Raw genomic sequence first — 25,113 nt, forward strand, 5'->3', positions numbered from 1 at the left:
AATCCTGGAACCAGGAGAGGGCACTAGCGAGCCACACAATCAGCCTCTGCTCTTCTATCCCAGAATCTGCTGTGTCGTAAAATTTGTGTTTTTTTTTGGTGTGGCAGTATATTTAAAAATTTCATAATTTAACAATTGCATAAAAATACATAAATAGTGCAAAAAAAAAACAAATTAGTGATGCTTTGTTCATGGACCATTCAGAAATCTGACGGCAGAGAGGAACTTTGGTTCAAAAACCTGATGTTGCCATCAGGGAGGAGGTACAGGAACCTGCAGACACACACTCAGAGCGAATAACTTCATTCACTTCACTCACCCCGACACTGAACTGCTCCCACAAACACTGTCAACTACTCTTCATCTCGTGTTCTTGATATATATTGCTTAGTCATTTATTATTATTATTATTATTATTTTTCTTTTTGTATTTGCCTGCAAGAAAACGAATCTCAGATACGGTGAGATACATGTACTTTGTAGTTTGAAGAGGGCATGCACTGGATGGTGAGGCTCCTTAGCGAGGCATTGCCATTTGAAGAACTTTTCTCTAAGTTACATAGATTTAAATAAATTAAACCTCAAAAGTGACTTGAAACACTGTGACCCGATACAATTGCTGGAAAGTTGGCACATCAGGTAGAGCCTCTGCTTCTCATGATTTGCATGCTCTTCTCATGATCGTATGGGTTCCCCTGGGTGCTCTAGTTCCCTCCCACATCCAGAGACATTAACCCAAAGGTGGCTGTGGTAATTGGCCCCCCATGTGTGGGTGAGGGGTGGAACTTTGGTGGGAGGGGGACAGTTGATAAAGGTAATGATCAAGATTAGCATTCTTTGTCACGTGTACAGTGAAACACAGTGAAATGTGTCGATGACCGACACAGTCTGAGGATGTGCTGTGGCCAGCCTGCAAGTGTCACCATGCTTCCAGCCCCAACATAGCATGCCCACCACTTACTGACCCTAACCCATATGTCTTTGAAACGTGCGACGAGAGGTGTGGGTCAATGGGAACAGGCAGAGTAACAATTCAGCACAGACTAGATGGACTGAAGGGCCTTTTTCTGTGCTGTAGGACTCTATAGGCACATGAATGTACAGGAAATTCAGGTTGATGGGACTAAGCAGAATAATAGTTCAGTACAGACTAGATAGGACAAAGGGCCTGTTTTTGTGCTCTCTGACTATGAAATGGGGAATGTAGACATTGTGTAGGCAGAGGGGATTTGTTTAAAAACTAGTTTAATTGGTTTGGCACAACATTGTGGGCAGAGGGGCCTGTTCCTGTGCTGTTGTTTGTTCCAAATCTCCTGTAAACTCTCAGCTGAAAGTTCTGCCCTCTTGTATTTGACATTTCTGCTCCATGTGTACTCACCATTCCTCTGACTGTAACTGGCTGGGCCTTTATATTCCAGAGGGACACTGTTCATCTGGAAGTTCTTGTTCCATGAGACAAGTGTCTTGCTGTTTGTTACCGTGATCTCATGCTGTATATTAGTCATTGGCACTTGGTCTCAATCGCAGCTCACACTGATCCTGATGTCAGTAGCAGATGTAAGGCCAGGATCGGCTCCTCACTCTACTGAGCACGAGGCAGCTGACAGTCGTTTCCTGGGTGTGACCTTGTGCTGGTGATCTGTGAGCCAGGAATATCTGTCAGCTGTGAGCCCTTGCTTGAGTTGGTAGCCAGAGTCCTGGAGTACAGAAGGAGGTCCTTCAGCCCAAGTGTTCCGTGCTGAATATGATTCCCATCCAGGCTGGTCTCACTTGCCCACATTTGTGCCCAGATCCCTCTAACCCAGGGCTGCTCAACTCTTTTTATGCTGTGGACCAACGCCATTAAGCAAGGGGTCTGTAGTCCCCAGGCTGGCAACCCCCACTCTAAACTTTTCCTCTTCTAAGGCACCGTGGTAGCAGAGCATTCAACACAACACTTCACATTGCTAGCTGTAAGATCAGGTTCAATTCCCACCACTGACTGTAATGAGTTTGTATGTTCTTCCCGTGACCGCAATGGATTCCTCCGGGTGCTCCGGATTCATCCCAAATTCCAGAGGCATACGGGTTAGTAGGTGATAAACACGAGAGAATCTGCAGGTGCTGAAAAACCAGAGCAACACACACAAAATGGAGGAGGAGGAGAAGATGGCGGCGCAACGCGGCGTGCGCGGCCACTCCGGTGAATGATATCTGTAATCTGTCAAGTAGGGTGCCGTGCACAATTCTGATCTGATGGAGACAGACGTGAGAGAACGGAGGAACATCTGGAGAAAGTTCTGAGATGCCTTTTTTGCTGCCGCTGCTACTGTGTGGTCCAGAATCTCCGGAGGGGAAGGCCCCGAATCCTCAGCTTTGCTTGTTGCTCGGCGGCCAGGACGGGGTTGAAGCGCTGGGCAGAGATGGTGCTCGGTGTCGAAGGGCTGGTCGGAGGCTCGAAGTTTTCGGACGGACTCAGAGTCGGCTGTGGTCGGGTGCTTCCACTGCATCGACAGTTGTCAGCACCTGGAGGTTTATGGCAGGGAGAGTTTCTCCCTTCTGCCGCCTGCTATTGGGGACTATCGAGAGTCAATCGGAACTTTGAGACTTTTTTTTACCATTCCCATGGTCTGCTCTTTATCAAATTATGGTATTGTTTTGCACTGCTGTAACTATATGTTATAATTATGTTGTCTTGTCAGTGTTAGTCTTTGGTTTGTCTTGTTTTTTATGTAATATCACTCTGGAGGAACATTATTTCATTTCTTAATGCATGCATGCATTTCTAAATGACAATAAACGAGGACTGAGTGTCCTCATAATCTAAAATGCTGGAGGAACTCAGCAGGTCAGGCAGCATCCATGGAGGGGGATAAACAGTCAACGTTTCAGGCAGGGCCCCTGATCAGGACTGGAAGGTAAGGTGGAAGATGCCAGAGTAAAAAGGAGGGCAAGCTGGGTGGTGATTGGTGAAGCCAGGTGGGTGGGGGGAGGGGGAGGAAGTAAGAAGCTGGGAGGTGATAGGTGGATAAGATAAAGGATTGGAGAAGAAGGAATCTGATAGGAGGGGAGAGTAGACCATGGGAGAAAGGGAAGGAGGAAAGGACCCAGGAGGAGGTGATAGCCAGGTGAGGAGAGGAGCTGGTATGTGATTTGGTCACATGGGTGTAACTGGGCGGTGCGGCGTTGTTGGACCACAAGGATCTGTTACTGTGCTGCATCTCCAAATGAAAAGGTCGGCTGACTGGTCAGTCTCTTCCATCCGCGGGTAGGGGAGTCGAAAACTGGAGGCAGGTTTGAAGGGGACCTGACTGGGAGGTCTTTCACACACAAGATGGTGGCTGTCGGAACAAGTGGTTGGATCAGTACATTTAGTAGATACCTGGGGTTTCTGAAGGTTGTCGTAGCTGGGGGAGATGGTGGGGATCAGCTCCCACTACCTACTAAATGCTTCCAATGCTGTGTGTCTCAAACAGCCTCTGACAAACAAGTCCAGCTCCTGGCCTTCACATGTGACTAAGCCTGCTGGAACCATTTCTACTGGCAGGAGAAGAGGGAAAAGGAGGGTTACTGGTGCCTTAAAACCAGTCGTTTTGGGCAGATGGGGCTTGTCAGCCGTGGCTGGCAGCTTATCTCGGAGAAGGAAAACTCTGATCTCAAACCTCGACTGCCATGCAGCTATGCCCACTCGTGGGGAAGGCTTCGGGAGTAAACCCTGAGGGAAAAATCCGGAGCTCGAGTCCCTACGTTGAGTTCAACTTTGACTGGCAGTTTCTGCAATGCTGCCAGTGCCAAACTGTGTCGGCCTCTGCCGCTCCTTTGGGTTCATCAGTTGTGTGGAGAGGGGGAGCTTGCTGTCCATATCGTCCTGCCCGGGCCTGTGTACACTACGCAGATAGTGAGGGCACAACATCCACGGTCAAGCCCAACCGATGGACGGCCTCGGGAGACACTTGGACAGGAAGCCTTCAGCAGGATGTGGGCACAGGGAGGCACCTTGGTCAGCATGGGGGAGTTGGGCTGAAGGGTCTGTTTTCATGCTGTATGGATCTATAATTTGTGGATGTTGAAATTGCTAATCGGTTTATTATTGTCACATGTATCGAGATACAATGAAAAGCTTGTCTTGCGTCCTGTTCATACAGATCAGATCATTACACAGTGATTTGAGGCAGAACAAGGAAAAGCAATAACAATGCACAATAAAGTGTGACAGTTACAGAGAAAGTTTAGAATGAAATGGACCAAACACAGGCAAATAGGTCAAGCATCAAATAAGTATCTATTAATTTTATTCAGAGAGTGGCAGGAGTTGAACCTGGAGTCACACTAACCTCTATGCTACCACGCTGCCCATCTCAGTGTGGACGACATACACACAAAATAGTTAAATGAAAAAAGTAGTGAGTTTGTGTTCGTGAGTTCATTGTCCATTTAGAAATCTGATGCCGGAGGGGAAGAAGCTGTCCCTGAAATGTTAAGTGTGTGTCTTCAGGCTCCTGTACCACCTGCTTGACGGTAACAATGAGAAGAGGGCATGGCCAGGCAGCATCCATGAAACGTCATAAACATCGACTGTTCATTCCCCTCCATAGGTGCTGCCTGACCTGCTGAGTTCCTCCAGCATTTTTTGTGTGTTGCTTGGATTTCCTGCATCTACAGACTTTCTGGTGTTTTAGAAGAGGATGTGTCCTGGGTGATGGGGGTCTCTCTATAACTCAATGGGACTCAGCAGAGAGGAGCCACAGTGGTGTGTGGTGGGACGAGTTGTGCAGCCAGTGTTCGCCCGGTGTAAGACAGCTGGATTGTGTTTGTCTGTGGCTTCACTTGTGTGAGATGAGGAACTGCTACGTGCTTGTTCTTGCGGGAGCATGACTCCAGGACAACATCCCACACACCTTCAATCTACAGGCCATGACTTGGGCGAGATAATTTTTTATATAGATTGTATTGTAACAGTGTTTTTCTGCCATCGTTATATGCGAAACGTGTGACTGTATATGTTGTACTGTTTGTCGAGGAACACTGTTTCTTTTGGCTGTATTCATGTGTACAGTTGAATGACAATTAAACTTCAAGTTCAGGTGTTCAGTTTATTGTCATTCACCTGTACGCTAGTACAGTACACCCTCAAACGAAATAATGTTCCTCCGGACCAAGGTGCACAGCACAGTACATATAACTCACAGCTGTACCCATGTGAGTGGGCAAAGGTCTGGCGGATAGAGTACAATGTCGGTAAATGTGAGGTCATCCACTTTGGAAGGAAAAGTGGACGATCAGATTATTATTTAAATGGTAAAAATTGCAGCATGCTGCTGTGCAGAGGGACTTGGGAATGTTTGTGCATGAATCACAAAAGGTCTGTTTGCAGGTGGAGTAGGCTATCAAGAAGAGAAATGAAATGTTGGCCTTCATTACTAGAGGGATTGAATTTAAGAGCAGGGAGGTTATGCTGCAACTGTACAGGGTACTGGTGAGGCCGCACCTGGAGTACTGTTTGCAGTTCTGGTCTCCATACTTGAGGAGGGATAGACCGTCTTTGGAGGCAGTGCAGAGGAAGTTCACCAGGTTGATTCCAGAGATGAGGGGGTTACACTGAGGAGAGATCGACTCGCCTGGGACTGTACTCACTGTAATTCAGAAGAATCAGAGGTCTTCAGAATTGGGTTTATTATCACTGGCATGTATCATGAAATTTGTTAACTTAGTAGCAGCAGTACATAATATAGAAGAAAGAAAAAATAAAATAATAATGATAATAAATAAGTAAATGGGTAAATCTATTATAGTATAGATGTATTAAATAGATTAAAAATCATGCAAAATACAGAAATAATATATATTTAAAAAAGTGAGGTAGTGTTCAAGAGTTCAATGTCCATTTAGGAATCAGATGGCAGAGGGGAAGAAGCTGTTTCTGAATCGCTGAGTGTGTGCCTTCAGGCTTCTGTACCTCCTACCTGATGGTAACAGTGAGAAAAGGACATGCCCTGGGTGCTGGAGGTCCTTAATAATGTATGCTGCCTTTCTGAGACACCACTCCCTAAAGATGTCCTGGGTACTTTGTAGGCTAGTGCCCAAGATGGAGCTGACTAGATTTACAACCCTCTGCAGCTTCTTTCGGTCCTGTGCAATAGCCCCTCCATACCGGACAGTGATGTAGCCTGTCAGAATGCTCTCCACAGTACAGCTATAGAAGTTTTTGAGTGTATTTGTTGACATACCAAATCTCTTCAAACTCCTAATGAAGTATATTCACTGTCTTGCTTTCTTTAGAACTGCATCAATATATTGTCACCAGGTTAGATCCTCAGAGATCTTGACACCCAGGAGCTTGAAGCTGCTCACTCTCTCCACTTCTGATCCCTCTATGAGGACTGGTATGTGTTTCTTCATCTTACCCTCCATGAAGTCCACAATCAGCTCTTTCGTCTTCCTGATGTTGAGTGCCAGGTTGTTGCTACAACACCATTAGTTGGCATATTTCGCTCCTGAACTGCCCTCTCATCACCGTCTGAGATTCTACCAACAATGGTTGTATCATCAGCAAATTTATAGGTAGTATTTGAGCTGTGCCTAGCCACACAGACATGGGTATAGAGCAGTGGTCCCCAACCACTGAGTGGCAAAGCATGTGCTACCGGGCCGTGAGGAAACGATATGAGTCAACTGCACCTTTCCTCATTCCCTGTCACGCCCACTGTTGAACTTGAACGCACGCGAGGTCATCAGTCGGTCATTAACCTGCAACTACTCGATGAGTAAAAAACAAACATCGCTTGAGAGTTTCTTTGGAAGAGGTGGTAGGGGACATAAAAGGCCTAACGATGAAGATAATGCAGAGACAGCTGAGGCCGAGACTGCAAAAAGAAAGCAAGCTTCCTTCAACAGAAAATACGATGAGTTGTACATAAAATATGGCTTTATTGCGACTGATGTCTCGCACGCTCCAAGCCCCGTGTGGATTATGTGGAGACAAGCTGTCTAATGAGGCAATGAAGCCCTCAAAACTGCTTTGGTACCTTGAATCCAAACACCCTGCACTTAAAGACAAACCCGTTGAGTTTTTTGAGCGGAAAAAACGTGAGCAAGCGGGACAGAAGCGAGTGCTGAGAGCCACCACCTCCACAAATGCTGCTGCTCTGAGGGCGTTGTACTTAGTGGCTAGCAGTATTGCTAAGGCTAAGAAGCCTTTCACTGTTGGTGAAAAATTGATTCTGCCTGCTGCCAAGGACATGTGCCGTGAACTGTTGGGAGAAGCTGCAGCTAACAAGATGGCTCAGCAAGTTTCAAGGAGAATCGATGTCCTCCACTATGTCATCGAAGCACAGCTGTTGGAACGGTAACGAGTCTGGTTTCACTACCCGAGTCAAAGAGGTTGTTCCTGAATGCCAGTCTACACACTGTGTCACACACAGGGAAATGCTGGCTAGCCGAAAAATGTCACCTGATCTTAACAGCGTATTGAGTGATGTCGTTGAAGTTATCAGTCACATCAAAGCAAAAGCCCTTAACTCATGTTTGTTTGAGCAGCTTTGCGAGGAAATGGATGCAGAGCACAAACGCTTCCCTTACACACTGAAGTCAGGTGGCTATCAAGGGGGAGAGCCCTGGCCAGGGTTTTTGAGTTAAGAGAGCAGCTACAGAGATTTCTTTCAGGAAAAAAAGTCATCACTGGCAGCACACTTCAGTGACGAGGACTGGATAGCAAAACTCGCTTATCTGTGTGACATCTTCAACCTGCTCAATGAACTCAATTTGTCACTCCAGGGGAGAATGACAACTGTCTTCAAGTTGGCAGATAAAGTGTCTGCTTTCACAGCCAAAGTGGAACTGCGGACAGGGGCATATTTGACATGTTCCCAACAGTAGCTGGGAATCTGGGAGAGACTGAGGCTCACAGCTGGTGCATGATCACTTACCTTCACTGTCGACAGAATTCGAGTGTTACTTCGCAACAGCAAATGACCCAAGACATCCAAAGGAATGGGTCTGTGACCCATTTGTGAATGTCCCCGGTGAATCATCCATGTCACCGCGGGAAGAAGATCAACTCCTCGAGCTTGCAAATGACGGTGGGCTGAAAAGTATGTTTGACATAACATCTGTTGCCGGCATTCTGGATCAAAGTCAAGGCTGAATAATCTTAAAATAGCCACAAAAACACTGAAAACGTTGCTTCCATTTCCAACATCATATCTCTGCAAAGCAGAGCTTTCTGCAATGAATGCAACGAAAACTAAATTGCGGAATAGACTGGACATAAGGAACCCCCTTATGACTTATAATTGACATCACTATATTCATGCGAGGAAAATATGCGCTGTGTTTTTAATATTAAATTCGTTAGATAAACCCTTTTAGAAACGAAATTGAGTGTATTAGCCACTGATAAGTGACCTATAGTTGACTTATCACCTATATTCCAGTCGTAATTAGCCTCCTCACCCCTGGTCAGCCAGTCTGCAAGAACATTGTCAATATTAAACTGGTCCACGGTGCAAAAAAGGTCGGGGACCCCTGGTATAGAGAGAGTAGAGCAATGGGCTAAGCACACACCCCTGAGGTGTGCCAGTGTTGACCGTGCTGATCTTGTAGAAACATATAAAATTATGAAAGGGATAGATAAGATAGAGGCAGGAATGTTGCTTCCACTGGTAAATGAGACTAAAACTAGAGGACATAGTCTCAAGATTCAGGGAGTAGATTCAGGATGGAGATGAGGAGGAACTGCTTTTTCCTAGAGTGGTGAATCTGTGGAATTCTCTGCCCAATGAAGCAGTGGGGGCTACCTCAGTAAATATATTTAAGACAATGTTACATAGATTTTTGCATCGTAGGGGAATTAAGGGTTGTGGGGATTTGGCAGGTAGGTGGAGATGAGTCCATGATCAGATCAGCCATGATCTTATTGAATGGCAGAGCAGGCTCGATGGGCCAGATGGCCGACTGCTGCCCCTATTTCTTATGTTCTTATACCCACAAACGAAACAACATTCCTCCAGACCAAGGTACACAACAGAGTTCGTATAAACCACAACTGTACACATGTACACCCCCAAACGAAACAACGTTCCTCCAGACCAAGGTGCACAACACAATACGTATAATTCACTCACAACACAAAGTAATATCACCACTAATAAACTAACAAATAAGGTGCATTTATAGCACTTTATAAATGGTGAGACCTGGGTGGTGATGGAGTTCAGTAGTCTTATGGCCTGGGGGGAAGAAGCTGTTTCCCATCCTAATGGTATTTGCCCTAATGCTGCACTGCCTCCTGCCTGGTGGTGGGAGTGTCAAAGAGATTGCTGGATGGATGGGAAGGATGGTTGATGAATTTGAACCTGATTGAAAGTGTATGCTATTTCTTTTGAAGGTATCACAGGCTGAAGTCAAGTCAAACACTTGCAGAGAACTTGAGACAGAAGACGGTCATTGAATACCCCACACTATATGTGGTGTTGAAGGCGAATTCTTCTGACTACCTGTTACTTGGTGACAGTAAGTAATGTCAGACTTATTGACCAGAGGCTTTATTGAAATCAGAACTGTGTGTGTGGATCAGTGTTTGGTGATCTAAATATGTGAATCTTTGAGAGCTGTGCAAAGACCATAATGGGTTCGTAGATCATAAGACACAAGGGTGGAATTAGGCCATTCAGCGCATTAAGTCTGTACCACCATTCCATCATGGCTGATTTATTATCCCTCTCAAGTTGACTCAACCCCATTCTCCTGCCTTCTCCCCAGAATTTTTGATGTTTTGACTGATCATGAATCTATCAGCCTCCAGATAATGATCTGGCCTCCACAGCCATCTGTGTAAATTAATTCCACAGATTCACCACTCCCTGACCAAAGAAATTCCTCCTCGTCTCCATGGACACCCCTCTGTTCTGAGGCTGTGTCCTCTGCTCCTAGACTCCCTCTTCATCCTCTCCACATCCACTCTAGCCTTTCAATAATCGATAGGTTTGAATGAGATCCTCCCTCATTCTTCAGAATCAGAATTAGGCTTATTATCTCCGGCATGTGTCGTAAAGTTTGTTGACTGAGCAGCAGCAGTTCAGTGCAATACATGATAGTATAGAAAGAAAAATAATTAAGTAAATCAATTACAGCAAGTATATATGTATGTTAATCAGATTAAAAAATAGTGCAAAGCAGAAATAGTATTTTAAAAATTAGTGAGGTCGTGTTCATGGGTTTATTGTCCATTCAGAAATCCAATGGCAGAGGAAAAGAAGCTGTTCCTGAATCACTGAGGGTGTGTCTTCAGGCTTCTGTACCTCCTTCCTGATGGTAACAATGAGAAGCGGGCATGTCCTGGGTGATGGGGGTCCTTAATAATGGATACCTTGGAGGCTAGTACCCTAGATGGAGCAGTGGTCCCTGTGTTGCCCTCTCTATGTTGGCACAGATTGTGGGACCATTTTTATTGAGCACTTGAGTTTCATTCACTACACCAGGCGGGATCTCCCGGTGGCCGCCCATTTCAATTCCAGTTCCCATTCCCACACCGACATGTCTCCACAGCCTTTTCTGCTGCCACCGCGAGGCCACGTCCAGGTTGTTCTGTCTGATGGCGTCAACACCTACTTCTCTCTTCCCAGTAAGCACTCCCCTTTTTTCTCTTATCCCACCTCCCCTCTCACATTCTCCTTCCCCACCCTCCCTATCTGCCCGTCGCTCTCCTTCTTCCTGTTACCCTCTCCACTTCCCTTCCTCTATTCCATGGTCACTGTCCTATCAGATTCCACCTTCTTCAGCCCTTTACTTCCACCTATCACCTCCCAGCTTCTTGCATCATTCCCAGTCTTCCTCTTCCCCCCAGCTGGATCCACTGACCACCCACCAGCTCTTGCTCCACCTCTCCCCCCCCCCCACCTTTCCATACTATCTGTTCCCCCCCCCCACCTTCCTTTCCAGTCTTGAAGAATGCTCTCGGCTCAAAACGTCAACAGTTTATTCATGTCCATAGCTGCCGCCTGGCCTGCTGAGCTCCTCCAGCATTTTGTGTGCGTTGCTCAATCTCTCTCCTCACTTCAAAGTTGCTGGTGAACGCAGCAGGCCAGGCAGCATCTCTAGGAAGAGGTGCAGTCGACGTTTCAGGCCGAGACCCTTCGTCAGGACTAACTGAAGGAAGAGTGAGTAAGGGATTTGAAAGTGGGAGGGGGAGGGGGAGATCCAAAATGATAGGAGAAGACAGGAGGGGGAGGAATGGAGCCAAGAGCTGGACAGGTGATTGGGAAAAGGGATACGAGAGGATCATGGGACAGGAGGTCCGGGAAGAAAGACAAGGAGGTGGGGAGGGGGGACCCAGAGGATGGGCAAGGGGTATAGTCAGAGGGACAGAAGGAGAAAAAGGAGAGTGAGAGAGAGAATGTGTGTATAAAAATAAGGAACAGATGGGGTACGAGGGGGAGGTGGGGCATTAGCGGAAGTTAGAGAAGTCAATGTTCATGCCATCAGGTTGGAGGCTACCCAGACGGAATATAAGGTGTTGTTCCTCCAACCCGAGTGTGGCTTCATCTTTACAGTAGAGGAGGCCGTGGATAGACATATCAGAATGGGAATGGGACGTGGAATTAAAATGTGCGGTCCCTGCCACTCCTCCTCTGCCACCTGTCCCACACCGCCTCCCTCCACCCCCCCCCGTTGCTGTCCACCCTCGCCATTCCCAACATCCTTTGCTCCTGCCAGATTTACAAACTCACTCTCCACTCCACAAAGAAACAAAAAATAATCAATAAATAAATGTCAAGAGACTGAGATGAAGAGTCCTTGATCAGTTCAGTGTTGGGGTGAGTGAAGTTATCCCCCCGGTTCAGGAGCTCGATGGTAGAGGGGTAGTAACCGACCCTGAGCCTGGTGGTGTGGGTGCTGAGCAGAGAGCATGACCTGCAAGATGGGGCCTTTGGTGACCAACCCAGTCCGCTCTAACTCCTACTGCTGTAGTAGCTGCCTAGGCTTCTGCCCGAGCTGAATGCAGCACCTCTGCAGGGTTACATCCATCTCCTAGTGCCTCTGGAAAGAGTGCACAATGACCATGGGTACAATGGGGAGGGGGGGGTCTCTGGGATAGGTGGGCTCCTCGGAGGTACGAATGTGTTGCATATAGCGCTGACTGTATTTTAATTTGAAATTGCAAATACTTTATGAAGCTCTGATTTAGGGTATCATATTTTATTGGTGAATGAGGGTTTGTTTAAAAAAAAGGGGGTCACACTGTGGGAGGGGCGGTACTGAGGGAGGGTCACACTGTGGGAGGGGTGGTACTGAGGGAGAGTCACACTGTGGGAGAGTCACACTGTGGGAGGGGTGGTACTGAGGGAGAGTCACACTGTGGGAGGGGTGGTAACGAGGGAGAGTCACACTGTGGGAGGGGCGGTACTGAGGAAGGGTCACACTGTGGGAGGGGTGGTACTAAAGGAGTGTCACACTGGGAGGGGTGGTACTGAGGGAGGGTCACATGGTAATGAGGGAGGGTCACACTGTGGGAGGGGTGGTACTGAGGGAGGGTCACACTGTGGGAGGGGTGGTACTGAGGGAGAGTCACACTGTGGGAGAGTCACACTGTGGGAGGGGTGGTACTGAGGGAGAGTCACACTGTGGGAGGGGTGGTAACGAGAGAGAGTCACACTGTGGGAGGGGCGGTACTGAGGAAGGGTCACACTGTGGGAGGGGTGGTACTAAAGGAGTGTCACACTGGGAGGGGTGGTACTGAGGGAGGGTCACATGGTAACGAGGGAGGGTCACACTGTGGGAGGGGTGGTACTGAGGGAGGGTCACACTGGGAGGGGTGGTACTGAGGGAGGGTCACACTGTGGGAGGGGTGGCACTGAGGGAGGGTCACACTGTGGGAGGGCTGGTACTGAGAGAGGGTCACACTGTGGGAGGGGTGGTACTGAGGGAGGGTCACACTGTGGGAAGGGTGGTACTGAGAGAGGGTCACACTGTGGAGGGGTGGTACTGAGGGAGAGTCACACTGTGGGAGGGTTGGTACTGAGGGAGGGTCACACTGTGGGAGGGGTGGCACTGAGGGAGGGTCACACTGTGGGAGGGGTGGTACTGAGAGAGGGTCACACTGTGGGAGGGGTGGTACTGAGGGAGGGTCACACTGTGGGAGGGTGGTACTGAGGGAGGGCCACACTGTGGGAGAGGTGGTACTGAGGGAAGGTCACACTGTGGGAGGGGTGGTACTGAGGGAGGGTCACACTGTGGGAAGGGTGGTACTGAGAGAGGGTCACACTGTGGAGGGGTGGTACTGAGGGAGGGTCACACTGGAAGGGGCGGTACTGAGGGAGGGTCACACTGTGGGAGGGGCGGTAACGAGGGAGGGTCACTGTGGGAGGGGTGGTACTGAGGGAGGGTCACACTGTGGGAGGGGTGGTACTGAGGGAGGGTCACACTGTGGGAAGGGTGGTACTGAGGGAGGGCCACACTGTGGGAGGGGTGGTACTGAGGGAGGGTCACACTGTGGGAGAGGTGGTACTGAGGGAAGGTCACACTGTGGGAGGGGTGGTACTGAGGGAGGGTCACACTGTGGGAAGGGTGGTACTGAGGGAAGGTCACACTGTGGAGGGGTGGTACTGAGGGAAGGTCACACTGTGGAGGGGTGGTACTGAGGGAGGGTCACACTGTGGGAGGGGTGGTACTGAGGGAGGGTCACACTGTGGGAGAGGTGATACTGAGTGAGGGTCACACTGTGGGAAGGGAGGTAACGAGGGAGGGTCACACCGTGGGAGGGGTGGTACTGAAGGAGGGTCACACCGAGGGAGGGGTGGTACTGAGGGAGGGTCACACTGTGGGAGGGGTGGTAGCGAGGCAGGGTCACACTGTGGGAGGGGTGGTAGCGAGGCAGGGTCACACTGTGGGAGGGGTGGTACTGAGGGAGGGTCACACTGTGGGAGGGGTGGTACTGAGGGAGGGTCACACTGTGGGAAGGGTGGTACTGAGGGAGGGCCACACTGTGGGAGAGGTGGTACTGAGGGAAGGTCACACTGTGGGAGGGGTGGTACTGAGAGAGGGTCACACTGTGGAGGGGTGGTACTGAGGGAGGGTCACACTGTGGAAGGGGCGGTACTGAGGGAGGGTCACACTGTGGGAGGGGCGGTAACGAGGGAGGGTCACTCTGTGGGAGGGGTGGTACTGAGGGAGGGTCACACTGTGGGAAGGGTGGTACTGAGGGAGGGCCACACTGTGGGAGGGGTGGTACTGAGGGAGGGTCACACTGTGGGAGAGGTGGTACTGAGGGAAGGTCACACTGTGGGAGGGTTCGTACTGAGGGAGGGTCACACTGTGGGAAGGGTGGTACTGAGGGAAGGTCACACTGTGGAGGGGTGGTACTGAGGGAGGGTCACACTGTGGGAGGGGTGGTACTGAGGGAGGGTCACACTGTGGGAGGGTTCATACTGAGGGAGAGTCACACTGTGGGAGGGGTGGTACTGAGGGAGGGTCACACTGTGGGAGGGGTGATACTGAGTGAGGGTCACACTGTGGGAAGGGAGGTAACGAGGGAGGGTCACACCGTGGGAGGGGTGGTACTGAAGGAGGGTCACACTGAGGGAGGGGTGGTACTGAGGGAGGGTCACACTGTGGGAGGGGTGGTACTGAGGGAGGGTCACACTGTGGGGGGGTGATACTGAGGGAGAGTCACACTGTGGGAGGGGTGATACTGAGGGAGGGTCACACTGTGGGGGGGTGATACTGAGGGAGAGTCACACTGTGGGAGGGGTGGTACAGAGGGAGGGACACACTGTGGGAGGGGTGGTACTGAGAGGTGTCAGATTTCAGTTTGGGAGTGACTGTTCCTTTCCTTGTCAGGTAACTCGGATGAAGTTTCTCAGAACAACACGGACTCCTCGTCAGAGGATGAAATGGAAGAGGGGGAAGTCAGATAGGTTCCTGAGTAAATCTGTACTGGGCCCAGCGCTCTAGCATTCTTTCTCAATGCAGAGTTGGATGGGACCAGCTCCAGTTCTTTGTCTACTGGGACTTTGTTCATGCCACATTTGGAAGCATTATGTTTTGTAAACGATCAGAATAAATTTGCTAAAGAACCTCATCAGCCTATTGAATCACTGTCCAACTTGTCGAGAATATGGACAGGAATGTTTCACTGTGGCTGTTGAGCTGATAAAACAGGTGGGTTGGATCTGTGGACAAAATAATATTCGTAATATTGAAAACTGAAAAACTTGCCAATGTTTTAAATCTGACACAGAAAAAGAAATTACTAGTATATCTGTTGTGTGTGAGAGAGAGAGAGAGACATAGGCAGCAGGATGGCAAGTGGCTAGCACAGTACATTACCGCTCTAACGATCGAGGTTCAATTCCCGCTGCTGTCAGTAAGGGATCTGTACTTTCTGTGACCGCTGGGTTTTCTGCAGTTTCTCACATTTCCTCCCACATTCCAAAGACGTACGGGTTCGGGGTAGTGAGCTGCAGCCACACCATGGTTGGCACTTGTCGGCTGCCCCAGCACAATCCTCAAGCTGCGTTGGTCGTTGACGCTGAACGACACATTTCACTGTATGTTTCAGTTTACACGTGACAAATGAAGTGAATCTTGTACTTTAGTTCCCTCCTGCTGGTGCTGCCTGACGTGCTGAGACTTTCCAGCACTTTTTTGCGAGATGTGGGACAGACAAGTTGCAGAACAGGGAGGGATGGGTGGAATTTATCAAACTATAAGCATTTCTCTCCCTCCTCTTTAAACCCCACCCACCAGTGACCCAGCCGCCACATCCTCTGGGTGGAGAATTGCAGAGATTCCTCTGAGGGATATTCCCACGCAAAACTCAGTGTAAGTGACCTTTCCCTAATCTGGTAGCCATGTCATGGACCACGTGACAGAGTCTCAGCAGAGGAGAGGGAGAAAGAAAACTTTGTCACATGTACATTGAGCGTTCTGTGAAATGCAGTGTTTGTGTCAAATCAAATCAGCAACGAAAGCCCATCAGTGCTACCACACTTCCAGTGCCAACGTATCATGCCCTCGACCGGCTAACCCTAACCAAACCCTGGAATGTGGGAGGGAACATGCAAACTCCTTAAAGACAAAGGTGGCCCGTGCTGTAAAGTTCTATGGTAACCATGGCGCTACCGTGTGGTGCTTTGGACTGGATTGAGGATGAATAGTGAAAGTCACTGTTCCCGATACGTGCTACAAAACGTGGGGTGCCACTGGAGCAGAGCAGTTACTGTGACACTATTCAGCTCGGCCTGTCGGAGTTTGCAGCTCAGTTCTCTGCAAGGAGGTGTCTTCCGCACAATTTGCTTTTCCACTCAATTTAGTATCATCAGCAAATTTATTAGATGCACGAAGTTTGTATTTAGATACCCTTGTTTGTGATTAGATAGACTACATCGGTCCCCTCTACCAGATCGTTAATGTATATCGTGAGCAGTTGCGGGTCTAGCAGCCGTGGCATATTGCTCAACAACCAGAGTAACACCCATATATCCAATTCTCTGCTTTCTGTTGGTTAACCAGTCCTCTGTCCATGCTAATATATACCCCGCCCCCAACTCTGCATTCTCTCCTATCAGATATTTTTCTTCTTTGCATTTTCCATCTATCACCTCCCAGCTTCTTTCTTCATCCCGTCCACCCCACACACCTGGCTTCACCTATCACCTTCTAGCTCATACACCTTGGCCTCCCCCCCCCCCCTTTCTTATTCCGGCTTCTTCTCCCATCCTTTCCAGTCCTGATGAATGGCCTTGGCCTGAAATATCGCCTGTTTATTCAACTCCATAGATGCTGCCTAACCTGCTGCGTTCCTCCAGCATTTTGTGTGTGTTGCTCAGGATTGCCAGCATCTTGTGTTTTGTTTGCTGGTGTTTCTGGAGTAACCGACAGCCTTGTGTACCACAGGCAGGAATGTGGGCGTAGCTGACTCCTTTTACCCGGTATTTATAAATGGCCAGTTTTATTTAGTTTATGTGTATTAACGACTGAAATATAATCAGCCCACTTGCATCTTTAACATCTCCCCTTCTACAGTAACTTCCCAGATATCTGGAACTGTGTGGATGAAATGATTATTTATCTTTTGTCTGCCAGCCACCAGGTTATTTTTACTCTGGCATTGGATTGAATTCTGTAATGTCAAGCATATCCTCTGAATGTAATCTCAGTGGTCTGGATATGAGACAATCCTCTTGTAAAGGGAGAGATTATGGAAGGTCTTCTTAAGACACCACAAGACATGGAACAAAATGAGGCCATTTGGCCCATAGAGTCTGTGCTGCCATTCCATTATGGCTGACTTGGTATCCTTCACAACCCCCATTCTCCTGCCTCTCCCTGTAACCTTCGACACCCTGACTGATCAAGGGCCTATCAACCTCCACCCTAAACATACCCAGTGACTTGACCTGCAAAGCCGTCTGGGGCAAAGAATTCCATAGATTCACCGCCCTCTGGCAAAAGAATTTTTTCTTCGTCTCCGTTCCCTAAGTCTATCACCCCTGCTGGGTCATAGGCCACTGACAGTAGCTCACCAGAGTCCTCTGTCCTGGGATAGTCCTTCAGGTTTTCAAGCTGTAACCCACAGAAGATCCTTCCTGTTTCAGGGATGAGGTCTTTGGAGCTTCTGTCAGCGTTGCTTTGGCTCTGAGTTTTTTATGTGATGGGGTTGCTAGCCCTATGTCCAACCCTCCTCCTCTCTCAGCCGGAATTGGGACCGTCCATGGGAAGTTCTAACCCAACCCCTCTCCTTGTGCTGCCGGAATTGGGACCGTCCATGGGGAGTTCTAACCCAACCCCTCTCCTTGTGCTGCCGGAATTGGGACCGTCCATGGGGAGTTCTTACCCAACCCCTCTCCTTGTGCTGCCGGAATTGGGACCATCCATGGGGAGTTCTAACCCAACCCCTCTCCTTGTGCTGCCGGAATTGGGACCGTCCATGGGGAGTTCTTACCCAACCCCTCTCCTTGTGCTGCCGGAATTGGGACCGTCCATGGGGAGTTCTAACCCAACCCCTCTCCTTGTGCTGCCGGAATTGGGACCATCCATGGGGAGTTCATACCCAACCCCTCTCCTTGTGCTGCCGGAATTGGGACCGTCCATGGGGAGTTCTAACCCAACCCCTCTCCTTGTGCTGCCGGAATTGGGACCATCCATGGGGAGTTCATACCCAACCCCTCTCCTTGTGCTGCCGGAATTGGGACCATCCATGGGGAGTTCTTACCCAACCCCTCTCCTTGTGCTGCCGGGCTTGGCACCATCCATGGTGGAGGTGGAGACTTGTGTAAAGACTACGCAGGATTAAATGCAAAGAATGTGAATCTCACGGTAACTTGTGGATTGGTAATGAAATTGTTTTTAGAATTTGAAACACCAGTTTTTTTCTGCTTTTTCTTAGAAAGCTAAACTTAGAATTACTCTGTCATCCAATACAGATCTTCTGTGCCAGGAACACTCCCTAATCTGTTCTCAGTAGAGTCACTCGTATCCCTGTGACCCATTACCAAGTGTCACAAGGGCACAATGTCAAGGATCAAATTATTCACTTACTGCCAGTTACACCGCTGGCGTTAACGGCAGCAATGAAGGTCCTCCATCCCTAGCAGTGTTCAGGGCTTCCTTCATAGAAACATAGAAAATAGGTGCAGGAGTGGGCCATTCAGCCCTTCGAGCCTGCACCGCTATTCAATATGATCATGGCTGATCATCCAACTCAGAACCCTGTACCAGCCTTCCCTCCATACCCCCTGATCCCCGTAGCCACAAGGGCCATATCTAACTCCTGCTTAAATATAGCCAATGAACTGGCTGCAACTGTTTCCTGTGGCAGAGAATTCCACAGATTCATCATGTCAGTAGCTTCCTGGGTTTGCACTACTGTCAACCATGCAAGTTGCAGTGGAGATTCAGGAATACCGTGGCACTCTGGTGTAGAAGGGTTCTTCATTGCTGTTTCTGTAACTGTTTTACCAGTCAGGGTTGTTAGCCCCGAGCTGAACCCCCGAACCTGGAGGACCAGAGGACCAGTCTGGCCTCTATCCTTCTGACATCTTTGGCATGGGTGACCCTACCTGGAACCAAAGCATCAAGCCCTGACCCCAGCCAGCACAGCTCTCCGGATCATTGAGGCACACCAGCCTCCAAACCACGACAGGGTTGTGGTCCTGTTGGAGGATCAAGGACCAACGTTATTCGCTATATACATTAAGGTGTTAGGAATTTGCTGTGCTGTGCTGGTCAGGGCACGACGTGCAACAAAAAACAACGACGGTGTGGTGCCATAACCACAACCTCTCACAATGTCAGCAAGACCGAGGACTCAGGAGAGGGAAACCAGAGGTCCATGAGCCGGTAATCATCAGAGGTTCAGAGTTGGAAAGGGTCAGTAACTTATCTCAGTGTTGTTATCTCAGAGGGCTGGTCCTGGACCTATCGTATAAATGTAATTGCAAAGAAAACACAACAGCACCTCGACTTCCTTAGAAGGCTCTGGAGATTTGGCATGTCATCAAAAACCTTTACAAACTTCTATAGATCTGTGGTGGGAAGTGTGCTGACTGGCTGCATTACAGCCTGGTATGGGAACACCAATGCCTTTGAAAGAAAAATCCTACAAAGTTACTGGATATGGCCTAATGTATCACAGGTAGCACTCTCCCAACCATTGAGCACATCTACATGAAATATTGCCATAGAAAAGCAACATTCATCATTAAAGATCCTCACCACCCAGGCTGCCATCAGGCTCTTGAACAAAAGGGGATAACTTCAGTCCTGTATTAAGGTGCTCCCACAACCAATGATCTCATGATAAGGACTCTTTAACTTCTTATTTCATGCTCTCGTTATTATTTATTTATTGTCTTCCATGCTCGTGCTCTTTCATTGATTCTGTTTTCAGTTACTATTATAGACAATAGGTGCAGGAGTAGGCCATTCAGCCCTTTGAGCCAGCACTGCCATTCACTGTGATCATGGCTGATCATCCACAATCAGTACCCCATTCCTGCCTTATCCCCATATCCCTTGACTCCGCTATCTTTAAGAACCCTATCTAACTCTTTCTTGAAAGAATCCAGAGAATTGACCTCCACTGCCTTCTGAGGCAGAGCATTCCACAGATCCACAACCCTCTGTGTGAAAAAGTTTTTCCTCAACTCCGTTCTGAATGGTCTACCCCTTATTCTTAAACTGTGGCCTCTGGTTCTGGACTCACCCATCAGCGGGAACATGTTTCCTGCCTTTAGCGTGTCCAATCCCGTAATAATCTTACATGTTTCAATAAGATCCCCTCTCAGCCTTCTAAATTCCAGAGTATACAAGCCCAGTGGCTCCAGTCTTTCAACATATGACAGTCCTGCCATCCCGGGAATTAACCTCGTGAACCTACGTTGCATTCCCTCAATAGCAAGAATGTCCTTCCTCAAATTTGGAGACCAAAACTGCACACAATACTCCAGGTGTGGTCTCACCAGGGCCCTGTACAACTGCAGAAGGACCTCTTTGCTCCTATACTCAACTCCCCTTGTTATGAAGGCCAACATGCTATTAGCTTTCTTCACTGCCTGCTGTACCTGCATGCTTACTTTCAGTGACTGATGTACAAGAACACCTAGATCTCGTTGTACTTCCCCTTTTCCTAACTTGACACCATTCAGATAGTAATCTGCCTTCCTGTTCTTGCCACCAAAGTGGATAACCTCACATTTATCCACATTAAACTGCATCTGCCCACTCACCCAACCTGTCCAAGTCACCCTGCATTCTCATAACATCTTCACACTGCCACCCAGCTTTGTGTCATCTGCAAATTTGCTAATGTTACTTTTAATCCCTTCATCTAAATCATTAATGTATATTGTAAATAGCTGCGGTCCCAGCACCAAGCCTTGTGGTACCCCACTAGTCACTGCCTGCCATACTATAACAGGAAGAAGAATTTCAGGGTTGTATGCAGTGACGTGAATGTTCTCTGATCGTACATTTTACTTTGAACTTTAAACTTTGCCCTTGGCCTCTGGAGGGAGAGGCAGTGGGTTTCGGAGAGGATGTCGGAGTGGCATGAGTCAGTAACAGCAGCCGCCGTGACCCGGTGGTGGAGGGGGGGAGTGTTTAGGGGAGTAATGGAGGAGACTGTTCTATCAGAATCGCTGGGGATTAGAAGAACGAGGGGGGATTTCATTGAAGCCTATCAAATATTGAAAGGCATAGATAAAGTGGATATGGAGGGGATGTTTCCTGGAGTGGGGGAGTCTAGTACCAGAGGGCACAGCCTCAGAATAGAAGGTGGTGATCCGTGAAATTCATTGCCACATGGGGCTGTGGAAGCAGTCAATGGGTATATTTAAAAGCAGAAGTTGATAGGTTCTTGATTAGTAAGGGTAACAAAGATTCTGGGGAGAAGGAAGGAGAATGGAGTTGAGAGTGATGACCAAATGGCCTAATCCTGTTACTATGGCTTGTGAAGACATTAATTCATTGGAACAGAATTGGGCTAATCAGAATCGGGCTTATTATCACTGAGGTGCACTCAGCGGCCATTTTAGGTACACCTGTCCCCATACAAGTTGGGGGTGTACTGGACAGTGAGGAAGACTATCACAGCTTGCAGTGGGATTTGGACTAGCTGGGAAAATGGATGAAAAATGGCAGATGGAATTTAATGCAGACAAGTGTGAGGTGCTTCACTTCGGTCAGACCAACCAGGGTAGGTCTTCCACAGTGAATGATAGGACACTGAGGAGTGTGGTGGAACAAAAAGATCTGGGAATACAGGTCCAGAATTCATTGAAAGTGGTGTCAAAGGTTGACAGGTTCGTAAATAAAGCTTTTGGCACATTGGCCTTCATAAATCAGAGTATTGAGTACAGGAGATGGGATGTTATGTTGAAGTTGTTTAAGACATTGAGGCCTAATCTGGAGTACAGTATTCCGTGTAGTTTTGGTCACCTACCTCCAGGAAAGATGTAAGTAAGATTGAAAGAGTACAGAGAAAATTTACAACGATGTTGTCGGGTCTGAGTGAACTCGACCTTAGTTGAGTAAACTCGGCCTTTTCTCCTTGGAGCGGCGGAGGATGAGAGGTGACCTGATAGAGGTGATTAAGATGATGAGGGACATTGATCGTGTGGATAGTCAGAGGCTTTTTCCCAGGGCTGAAATGGCTAACACGAGAGGGCACAGTTTTAAGGTGCTTGGAAGTAGGTACAGAGGAGATGTCAGGGGTAAGTTTTTTATGCAGAGAGTGGCGAGTGTGTGGAATGGACTGCTGGCAGCGGTGGTGGAGGCGGATACAATAGGGTCTTCTGCAGACTCCTGAATAGGTACATGGAGCTTAGAAAAATAGAGGGCTATGGGTAACCCTAGGTAATTTCTAAAGTAAGTACATGTTCAGCACAGCATTGTGGGCCAAAAGCCCTGGATTGTGCTGTAGGTTTTCTATGTTTCTATGAATACCTGAGCTAGAAGGAAAGATTGAATAGGATGGGACTTCATTCCTTGGAGTGTAGAAGATTGAGAGATTTGATACAGGTATACAAAACTATGAGGGGTATAGATAGGATAAATGCAAGCAGGCATTTTCTACTAAGAAGTCCATAACCAGAAGTCATGGGTTAAAGGTGAAAGGTGAAAAGTTTAAGGGGAAACTCCTTCGCTCAGAGTATCATGAGAATGTGGAACATTCAGATGTGGTGCATGCGAACTCGATATCATCATTTAAGAGAAGTTTGGATAGGTACGTGGGTGGTAGGGGTATGGAGGGCTAGGGTCCCAGTGCAGGTCGATGGGAGTAGGCAGTTTAAATGGCTTGGCACAGACTGGATGGGCCAAAGGGCATGTTTCTGTGCTGTACTTTTCAATGGCTCTATGACCTGCTAGTTAATGCAAATCTCTAATGAGTCAATCATGTGGCAGCAACTCAATGCATAAAAGCATGCAGACATGGACAAGAGATTCAGGTGCACTAGGTCAGTTTACCACCCTCTGAGTGAAGGAGTTACCCCTCATGTTCCCCTTAAATGATTCACCTTCCACACTTAACCCATCACCTCTAGTTGTAGTCTCACGCAAACTCAGTGGAAAAAGTCTGTTTCCATTTAACCCGCCTATACCCTCATAATTTTGTGTACCTCTGTCAAATCTGCCCTCATTCCACAATGGTGCAGGGAATAAAGACCTAACCTACTCAACTTTCCCTGTCACCCAGGTCCTCAAGTCCTGGCAACACACTTGTCAATTTTCTCCCTTTCACTTGTATTGCTGTCTTCCCTGTGGATAGGTCTCCGGAACTGCACGAAGTGCAAAGCATTTATAGAAACCCAGCTCTGTCTGCCGGTAGGAGTAAAGTGATTCCATACTCTATATATTTGAAAAGAAGCAGCATTTTATTTCAGTGGACTGATGTTTCTAGTGAATGCCTAGTAATATCTGCATTCCTCCACTGGCACTGAACTTCAGACATCTGTTTGAAGAAGGTTCTGAGTCTGGGGAAAGAATCCTCTCTACTGCATTGGATTACCGGCCGGCAGGTATGAAACCACAAAAGAATGCAGCAACGTGATGGGCTACAGATGTTCTCTGTGCAAAAATTAAAACCCTGTGAAAACAGCAAGGAGACAAAGACAAAAATCAAAGTAAATGTATTATCAAAAGCTTCTATGCTGTCTGGCCCACTGTGGGAAACATCCTCTCCACATCCACCTTATCTTGATGCTCTGGGTCTGTACTCACTGGAATTTAGAAGAATGAGGGGGAACTTACTGAAACATATCAAACGTTGAAACGCCTAAATAGAGTGGATATGGAGTCTAGGATTAGTGGGGACAGCCTCAGACGAGAGGGACAGAGATGAGGAGGAATTGCTTTATCCAGTGGGTGGCAAATCTGTGGAATACATTGCCACAGACGTGGAGGCCAAGTCATTGAGTATATTTAAAGCAGGGTTTGATCGGTTCAAAGATTATGGGAGAAAGCAGGTGAATGGGGTTAAGGGGGATAATAAAGCAGCCGTGATTGTATGGTGGAGCAGACTCGATGGGCTGAATGGCCTAATTCTGCTTCTATGTCTAGTATATGTATATGTGACTACATACTACTTTGAGATTCATTTTCTTGCAGGCATTTACAGGAAAATAAATGCAATAGAATTGATGAAACACTAAATATAAACAAAAACAAACAACCAATGTGCAAAGGGAAGGCAAGTTGTACAAATAATAGTCACAGAGCACTACAGCACAGAAACAGGACCTTCGGCCCATTTAATCCATGCTGATCTATTAATCTGCCTAGACACAATGACCTACTCTCAAACACAGCCCTCTGAACCCCTCCCACCCATGTATCTATCCAATCTTCTCTTAAACATTGCGATCAAACCCACATCCACCACTCCCGCTGGCAGCTTGTTCCACACTCTCACCGTCTGAGTGAAACATTTCCCCTTTCACCCTTAACCCACAACTTCTAGTTCTATTCCACTTTAAAAAAAAGTAAATAGTATTAAGAACATGAGTTGTAAAAGGTCCTTGAAAGTGAATGCACAGGCTGTGGCAATACGCACAGGATGTCGGACGAAGTCAGCAGGTCAGGCAGCATCGATGAAGAAGAATAAACAGTTGATGTTTCAGGCTGGGACTCTCATCCACAGGTAACACCCTGGGAAAGGTTTCACTGCTAATGTAATGGTTTTTCTGCAGCAGCAGTATTTGGGTTATGGCTAGAGATTACGGGAGCTTTGGAATGTGTGCCGTCCAATGAAGGGAGTGTTTTTTTTTCTTGTTTTGTGCCTGAGACAGAGGTGATCTGGGTCTTCTGTTTGGCGAGAGATGAAGAGAGAAGATGCCAGAAAGGAGAGGTTGTAGACAGCAGGACAGAGTGGACTTGGAGTGGGGCCGGGAGTTGACGAAGCTGGGGGGGGAATCAATGGAGGACCCACAGAAGGGAAACCCTGAGCTCCAACTTGTGCACATTAGATTGTCTCATTAAAATGGGCCCTTTTCCTTTTGTTTTTCTTTACTAACCCTTTGTCAAATTAAGAATTAAAGAGCTAAATTGTTTAATTGCATATGGTGTACTGTCTGTTAGTGTTGGTGTGTGGCCAAGTGGTTAAGGCATTCATCTAGTGATTTGAAGGTCACTAGTTCA

General features: G+C 47.9%; 1 protein-coding gene across 1 annotated transcript in view; it reads left to right on the forward strand.

Moving 5' to 3' along the window:
* znhit6 (zinc finger HIT-type containing 6) overlaps nt 1-25,010 on the forward strand; it is a 71,075-nt gene extending 46,065 nt beyond the window's left edge. The window contains exons 9-10 of the mRNA XM_072273272.1: nt 9,365-9,489; nt 14,815-25,010. Of these exons, the coding sequence (XP_072129373.1) occupies nt 9,365-9,489; nt 14,815-14,891 (202 nt within the window). The 3' untranslated portion in view covers nt 14,892-25,010. The remainder of the gene's footprint in view (nt 1-9,364; nt 9,490-14,814) is intronic.
* The last annotated feature ends 103 nt before the right edge of the window (nt 25,011-25,113 follow it).

Source organism: Mobula birostris, chromosome 12, assembly GCF_030028105.1.
Source record: "Mobula birostris isolate sMobBir1 chromosome 12, sMobBir1.hap1, whole genome shotgun sequence".
Classification (NCBI taxonomy): domain Eukaryota; kingdom Metazoa; phylum Chordata; class Chondrichthyes; order Myliobatiformes; family Myliobatidae; genus Mobula; species Mobula birostris.